Source organism: Muscardinus avellanarius (assembly GCF_963383645.1).
Source record: "Muscardinus avellanarius genome assembly, chromosome: 3".
NCBI classification, from domain to species: domain Eukaryota; kingdom Metazoa; phylum Chordata; class Mammalia; order Rodentia; family Gliridae; genus Muscardinus; species Muscardinus avellanarius.
Genome location: NC_137788.1, coordinates 22,170,316 through 22,178,542, shown reverse-complemented (window position 1 = coordinate 22,178,542; position 8,227 = coordinate 22,170,316). Strand labels below are relative to the sequence as shown.

The window sequence follows — 8,227 nt, the reverse complement described above, 5'->3', positions numbered from 1 at the left end:
AATAATTGTGTTGATCTCAGGTGTGTAGGGGCGACATGAGATGACCTATGTAAAATGCTTGGCCCAGCGTTGGCCACAAAGAAAATGTCCCCAAAGTGCAATCTTTTATTGCTGGCTCCCACTGGCTGCGAGACCTCTGATCTCAGGCACTGTTTACTTTTTCTTTTCAGCCTTCATCACACTAATCACTAAGTCGCTTAGAGTTACCCGATCGGTATCTGTCTGCCCAGTCCTTGTGCAGAGTGGGCATTCCATAAGTAACGCGTGCATGAATGAATGATGTTACTTCATCTGCTCAGTGGGGTTCTTAAGAGACCGTCCCTCACAGGATGGGTATGAAGAATTAAACGAAACGATGCATGGACAACTCCCAGCCCAGTGCCTGGCACGCGGTAGGTGCTCACTAAACCTGAGCTACGATGGTCCTTTCCAGGCGCCGTCCTCGCCCGTGGCCTGGGCCCAGGCAGAAGTCACTTCACAGCACCCCCGGTTGACAGCCAACGACTGGCAGAGCCCCCAGGCACGGGGGCCCTTTATCTCCCAGGTCAGCCGGGCACACGCCCTGGAGGAGTGCCAGGGTGCGGGGTGGCACCTGGAGGGGGCCGGGCAGGTGGGCAGGGGAACTGAGATCGTTGCTTCTTGTTGCCCACAGAGACCTCCAGTGTGACAGCCCAGGCGGCAGAGCCGAGGGTGAGTGACCAGGCTTCCCCCCAGGCCCAGGGATGGGGGGAAGAGGAGGGAGGCCATGCTTGCCCTAGGGCTTCCTTGGCCCTCTCTTTAAGTCTGATTGGAGTGGTCTCTGAGCCCTGCCCACGGACTTCTCACAGACAGTGCTCCGTCCTCCCTGAGCCCAGAGCCAGGTGTAGGAGGGTGTCACTTACCCACACTTGCAGGTTGGACCTGCGGAGGGTTCAGCATGCACAGGTGGACAGGGAAAGACTGGGGGTCCACAAGGGAATGGGCCTGGAGCTCGGTAAGGGGGCCGAGACCTTGGGGAGGAGCCCAGGGGCTCGCTGGGATAAGGGAACCTGCATGTCGACTGAGGGACCTCCTGCCCATCCCTCCCAGCAGGTCCTGGTCCCGGCTTCTCGCACCCTCATGTCAGCCCCGGCCCCGCCCGGCGGCCCGTGGAGGACAAGGTCAGGATGCGTGTGAAGCCCCAGGGCCTGGTGGTGACTTCCAGTGCCGTGTGCAGCTCTCCTGACTACCTCCGAGAGCCCAAGTACTACCCCGGCGGCCCTCCCACCCCCCGGCCCCTGCTTCCCACCCGGCCCCCTGCCAGCCCACCTGACAAGGCCTTCTCTACCCACACCTTCTCCGAGAACCCACGCCCACCCCCACGCCGGGACCCCAGCACCCGGCGCCTACCCGTCCTTGCCAAGGGAGACGACCCGCTGCCCCCCAGGGCGGCCCGGCCGGTGTCCCAGGCCCGCTGCCCCACACCAGCCGGAGACGGCAGCAGCTCCTGCCACCGCTGGGATAACGGGCGAGTGAAGCTGCGTCCAGTGGTGCAGCTGATTGACATCATGAAGGACCTGACCCGGCTCTCCCAGGACCTGCAGCACAGCGGCGTGCACCTGGACTGCGGTGGGCTGCGGCTGAGCCGCCCCCCCGCCCCGCCGCCTGGTGACCTGCAGTACAGCTTCTTCTCCTCACCCAGCCTGGCCAACAGCATCCGCAGCCCCGAGGAGCGCGCCGCCCCTCATGCCAAGTCGGAGCGGCCCAGCCACCCACTCTACGAGCCTGAGCCTGAGCCTAGGGATAGTCCCCAGCCGGGCCAGGGCCATAGTCCCGGGGCCACGACTGCAGCCACTGGTCTGCCCCCAGAGCCGGAGCCGGACGGTCCCGATTACTCAGAACTGGCCGACGCTGACATCCTCAGTGAGCTGGCTTCCCTAACTTGCCCTGAGGCACAGCTGCTGGAGGCCCAGGCACTGGAGCCTCCATCGCCTGAGCCAGAGCCTCAGCTCCTGGACCCCCAGCCCCGCTTCCTGGACCCACAAGCGCTAGAGCCCCTCGGGGAGACTTTGGAGCTGCCGCCCCTGCAACCTCTTGCTGACCCCCTGGGGCTGCCGGGCCTAGCTCTACAGGCCCTGGACACCTTGCCTGACTCCCTGGAGTCGCAGCTGCTTGACCCCCAGGCACTTGACCCGTTGCCCAAGTTGCTGGACGTTCCAGGTCGCCGTCTGGAACCCCAGCAGCCCCTGGGTCACTGCGCACTGGCTGAACCCTTGCGCCTAGACTTGTGCTCACCCCACGGCCCCCCTGGGCCTGAGGGTCACCCCAAGTATGCCTTGCGGCGCACTGATAGGCCAAAGATCCTGTGTCGCCGGCGAAAAGCCGGACGGGGGCGTAAGGCAGATGCCGGACCCGAGGGCCGCCTGCTGCCCCTGCCTATGCCCACGGGGTTGGCGGCTGCCCTGGTCGAGCCGCCGCCACCACCACCTCCACCACCTCCCGCCCTGCCAGGCCCGGTCCCAGAGCTGGAGCCGGAATCTTCCCAGACCCCGGTGGTCCCTGCCCGCAAAGGCAAGTGCCGGGGAGTGCGGCGAATGGTGGTGAAGATGGCGAAGATCCCTGTGTCGCTGGGGCGGCGGAACAAGACCACGTACAAAGTGTCTTCCTTGAGCAGCAGCCTGAGCGTGGAGGGCAAGGAGCTGGGCTTGCGCGTGTCGGCCGAGCCCACCCCACTGCTGAAGATGAAGAACAACGGGCGGAACGTGGTGGTGGTCTTCCCGCCCGGCGAGATGCCCATCATTCTGAAGCGGAAGCGCGGCCGCCCTCCCAAGAACCTCCTGCTGGGACCTGGCAAGCCCAAGGAGCCAGTGGTGGTGGCGGCCGAGGCGGCCACCGTGGCGGCGGCCACCCTGGCCATGCCCGAGGTGAAGAAACGGCGGCGGCGGAAGCAGAAGCTGGCCTCCCCCCAGCCGTCCTACGCAGCAGACGCCAATGACAGTAAGGCCGAGTACTCGGATGTCCTCGCCAAACTGGCCTTCCTGAATCGCCAGAGCCAGTGCGCTGGGCGGTGCTCACCACCCCGCTGCTGGACGCCCAGCGAGCCCGAGTCCGTGCACCAGGCCCCTGACACCCAGAGCATCTCCCACTTCCTGCACCGGGTGCAGGGCTTCCGGCGGCGCGGGGGCAAAGCAGGAGGCTTTGGTGGCCGGGGAGGGGGCCACGCTGCCAAGGCGGCACGGTGCTCCTTCAGTGACTTCTTTGAAGGCATTGGCAAGAAAAAGAAGGTGGTGGCCGTGGCGGCTGCAGGGGTTGGGGGTCCTGGCCTCACCGAGTTGGGGCACCCCCGCAAACGGGGCCGGGGTGAGGTGGATGCCATGACCGGAAAGCCCAAGCGTAAGAGGCGGTCCCGCAAGAATGGGACTCTGTTCCCAGAACAGGTGCCCAGCGGCCCAGGCTTCGGGGAGGCGGGTGCTGAGTGGGCCGGGGACAAGGCTGGTGGCTGGGCCCCACACCATGGGCACCCAGGTGGGCAAACTGGTCGAAACTGTGGGTTCCAGGGGACCGAGGCCCGGGCCTTCGCCTCTACTGGGCTAGAGAGTGGGACCTCGGGCCGTGGCAGCTACTACAGTGGGGGCGCGCCCTCGGGCCAGACCGAGCTCAGCCAGGAGCGCCAGAACCTCTTCACCGGCTATTTTCGCTCGCTGCTTGACTCTGACGACTCCTCTGACCTGTTGGACTTTGCCCTCTCAGCCTCTCGCCCCGAGTCCCGGAAGGCATCGGGCACCTACACAGGGCCTCCCACCAATGCCCTGCCTGCCCAGCGGGGCCTGGCCACCTTCCCCAGCCGGGGAGCCAAGGCCAGCCCGGTGGCGGTGGGCAGCAGCGGGGCTGGGGCAGACCCCTCCTTCCAGCCTGTCCTGCCCACCCGCCAGACCTTCCCGCCAGGACGGGCCACAAGCTACGGGATAACCCCAGCCACTTCAGACTGCCGGGCAGCCGAGGCCTTCCCGAAGCTGGCTCCCCCACCTTCCGCCGTGGCCCGCTCTCCCACCACGCACCCGCCCGCCAGCACCTACCCCCCTCAGTACAGTGGCTACGGGGCCGGACAGAGCGTATTCGCCCCAGCCAAGCCCTTTACAGGCCAGGACTGTGCTAACAGCAAGGACTGCAGCTTTGCCTATGGCAGCGGCAACAGCCTTCCCGCCTCGCCCAGCAGCGCGCACAGCGCAGGCTACGCCCCACCGCCTACTGGGGGCCCTTGCCTGCCACCAAGCAAGGCCTCCTTCTTCAACAGCTCGGAGGGGGCCCCCTTCTCTGGCTCAGCCCCCACGCCTCTGCGCTGTGACAGCCGGGCCAGCACCGTCTCACCCGGCGGCTACATGGTGCCCAAGGGCACCACAGCTTCTGCCACCTCTGCAGCTTCTGCCGCCTCCTCTTCCTCCTCCTCCTTCCAGCCCTCGCCCGAGAACTGTCGGCAGTTTGCGGGGGCTTCTCAGTGGCCTTTCCGGCAGGGCTATGGAGGCCTGGACTGGGCCTCGGAGGCCTTTAGTCAGCTCTACAATCCCAGTTTCGACTGCCACGTCAGCGAACCCAACGTGATCCTCGACATCTCCAACTACACGCCGCAGAAGGTGAAGCAACAGACGGCCGTGTCCGAGACCTTCTCCGAGTCGTCCTCAGACAGCACCCAGTTCAATCAGCCGGTGGGTGGCGGCTTTCGGCGTGCCAACAGCGAGGCCTCCAGCAGCGAGGGCCAGTCGAGCCTGTCCAGCCTGGAGAAGCTGATGATGGACTGGAACGAGGCGTCATCTGCCCCCGGCTACAACTGGAACCAGAGCGTCCTCTTCCAGAGCAGCTCCAAGCCGGGCCGTGGACGGCGGAAGAAGGTGGACCTGTTCGAGGCCTCACATCTGGGCTTCTCCACATCCGCCTCGACGGCGGCCTCAGGCTACCCATCCAAACGCAGCACAGGGCCACGGCAGCCCCGGGGTGGTCGGGGCGGCGGGGCCTGCTCGGCCAAAAAGGAGCGGGGCGGGGCGGCAGCCAAGGCCAAGTTCATCCCCAAACCACAGCCAGTCAACCCGCTGTTCCAGGACAGTCCTGACCTCGGCCTGGACTACTACAGCGGGGATAGCAGCATGTCACCGCTGCCCTCACAGTCGAGGGCCTTTGGCGTGGGAGAGCGAGATCCCTGCGACTTCATGGGACCCTACTCCATGAACCCGTCCACGCCGTCGGACGGCACCTTCGGCCAGGGCTTCCACTGCGACTCACCCAGCCTGGGTGCTCCCGAGCTCGACGGCAAGCATTTCCCGCCACTGGCCCACCCACCCACAGTGTTCGATGCTGGCCTGCAGAAGGCGTACTCACCCACTTGCTCGCCCACGCTGGGCTTCAAGGAAGAGCTGCGGCCACCACCCACAAAGCTGGCCGCCTGTGAGCCCCTCAAGCACGGGCTCCAGGGGGCCAGCCTGGGCCATGCAGCCGCGGCCCAGGCCCACCTCAGCTGCCGGGACCTGCCGCTGGGCCAGCCCCACTACGACTCCCCCAGTTGCAAGGGCACTGCCTATTGGTACCCACCAGGCTCAGCTGCCCGCAGCCCACCCTACGAAGGCAAGGTGGGTACGGGGCTGCTGGCTGACTTTCTGGGCAGGACGGAGGCCGCGTGCCTCAGTGCCCCACACCTGGCCAGCCCACCGGCCACGCCCAAGGCCGACAAGGAGCCACTAGAGATGGCCCGGCCGCCTGGGCCACCCCGCGGCCCTGCTGCAGCCGCTGCTGGCTATGGCTGCCCACTCCTTAGTGACTTGACCCTGTCCCCCGTGCCGAGGGACTCGCTGCTGCCCCTGCAGGACACCGCCTACAGGTATCCGGGCTTCATGCCGCAGGCGCATCCTGGCCTGGGTGGGGGCCCCAAGAGCGGCTTCCTGGGGCCCATGGCGGAGCCTCACCCCGAGGACACATTCACCGTCACCTCCCTGTAGTGCCAGCTGAAGTGCCGACTGGACCGCGAGGTTTTGTTCCTGGGTGAGTCTGGGGATGGGGGTGCAGGGGGCAGAGGCCTGGGGCCTGGGGGTGAGGACGGGGAAGTTGGGTGCGGGGAAGAGGTATGAAGAGGGCAGGAAACGTCTGTCAGATATAAGTACGAGACCCAAGAGCAGGGAGAAGAGATTCAGGATTGGCCCCTCCTGGGGAGGAGGCAGGGTGTTTGGATGCAGAACCCGGCAGGACGTTCAGAGGCCCTGACAACTGCGGCATCAGGAGAACCATAGACTGGATAGGGCCGACTAGTTTGGTTCATCAAGCATTTATTTCCTCATTCTTGCTAGGCCTTGGGCTAGAAGTTCCCACCACTCGACCCCTCTGGGAGGAGAGTGTTTGCACTGCCCCGGGTCAGGTGGGGGAATTGAAAAGCAGACCAGATAATCCTCCACGGGCCAGTCCAGAGTTCTGCTGTTCTGCTCTGTGGGGCACCCCGACTTTCCCGGGAGCATCATTGGCTCTGCATTCAGATGCAGCCCGGCCCCGGGCAGGACCAGAGTGTGGCCAGTACATCTTGGTCACACACTCTACAAGAGCACTCTAGAACGGCCCAAGGAAGCCAGGCACAGTGGCACATGCCTAGAATCAGAATACTTGGGAGGTTGAGGCAGGAGGATCACAGGTTCAAGGACAGCCTGAGCAACTTAACGGGACCCTGTTTCAAAATAAAACATAATTCTGGGCATGGTGGTACATGCCTGTAATCCCAGTACTGGGGAGGCTGAGACAGGAGGAGCACAGGTTTGAAACCAGCATCGGAAATAGACTCTCAGAAACCTAGTGAGGCCCTGTTTCAAAACAAAAACAAAAAGGGCTGGGGATATTGCTCGGAGCTAGGCTGCCCCTGGGTTCGATCTCCAGTGCCACAAAAGACAAAAAAATGTGCCAAAGGATCTTTCTTGGCCCCCTCCAGAGTAACCCCAAAGGCTGTTTTTTCAACATTTTTTGAAAAAGGGAGACTGCAGTCTCCCTGTCCCTGGGACCCTTTCCTCGGGCTAGGTACTTCCCAAGAATCAAGTTAAATATTAAAGATATTTAGACATAAGCTGGCCGGGCGTGGTGGCGCACGCTTGTAATCCCCGCGCTTGGGAGGCAGAGACAGGAGGATCGCGCAGGTTCGAAGCCAGCCGCGCGCGCTGGCTTAGGAGACCCTGTTTCCAAATAAAAATGTAAAAATAGGTCTGGGAGTGTAGCCCAGAGGTAGAAGGGCTTCCAGGAACCCCAGTACCACCAAAAAAAAAATAAAAAATAATAAAAAAATAAAATAAAAATTTAGACATAAGCTGGGCATGGTGGTGCACACCTGGAATCCCAGGATTTGGAAGGCCAACACAGGAGGTTGGCAGGTTTAAGAACATCCTCGGCAACTTAGTAAGGCTCTCATCAACTTGGTGTTTCAAAATAAAAAATAAGCCAGGCGTGGTGGCACATGCTTATAATTCCTGCACTTGGGAGGCAGAGACAGGAGGATCGCGCAGGTTCGAAGCCAGCTGCGCTGGCTTAAGAGACCCTGTTTCCAAATAAAAATTTAAAAAAAAATAGGTCTGGGAGTGTAGCCCAGAGGTAGAAGGGCTTCCAGGAACCCCAGTACCACAAAATAAAAATAAATAAATAAAAAGAAAAATAAATAAATAATAAAACAGGGCTGTGGGTATAGCCCAGAGGTAGAAAGCCCCCTGGGTTTTCCCCCAGTACCATGAAAGAGGAAAATAAAAGTCAGAAAATGATCAAAGGGAGTAGAGTTAAAGGATCATTTTCTTGAAGACCAGTGCCTTTTCTAGAGGACAGTCACAACTTGTCCCACTTTTGAACAACAGACGCATCACAGAGTTGATCCAGATGTAGTTGTTGGCAGTGCCACAGACTTGGGGCTGGTCTGAGACCCTCACTCTTCCCTTCTGCTGTCCTGAAGCCTCCTGGGAGTTTCTCTTCCTGGATTAGAGGGACTCTCGGAAAGCCCCATCCCTGCTCCAGAGACACCCTTCCAGGCCAGAGTGACTCAGGGTCCTGAAGTAACGGCAGCCGAGCGTAATTGCCCCCCCTCTGCCAGATCCCAGCTGCCTGGTGCCTGAAGGTGGCGGAGGACAGCACACAGGAGCCAGGCCTGGATGGAGACCTCTTCTAGCCACCAACTTGACATGCCCTTCACCGAGCTTTCGCTCCTCCCTGGCCTCTGTTTCCCCATCTGTGCAAGGACATTGAGTTTAAGGAGTGCTTAGGCTCTAGC

At 62.1% G+C, this 8,227-nt stretch overlaps 1 protein-coding gene across 1 annotated transcript; it reads left to right on the top strand.

The window, feature by feature from the left end:
• Nucleotides 1-355: 355 nt before the first annotated feature.
• Nucleotides 356-5,942, top strand: AHDC1 (AT-hook DNA binding motif containing 1; the record flags this gene model as incomplete). Its single annotated transcript, XM_080692978.1, has 2 exons — nucleotides 356-544; nucleotides 1,072-5,942. The coding sequence occupies exon 2, from the start codon at nucleotides 1,146-1,148 to the stop codon at nucleotides 5,940-5,942; it is 4,797 nt and encodes a 1,598-aa protein (XP_080549104.1). The 5' UTR covers nucleotides 356-544; nucleotides 1,072-1,145.
• Nucleotides 5,943-8,227: the final 2,285 nt, after the last annotated feature.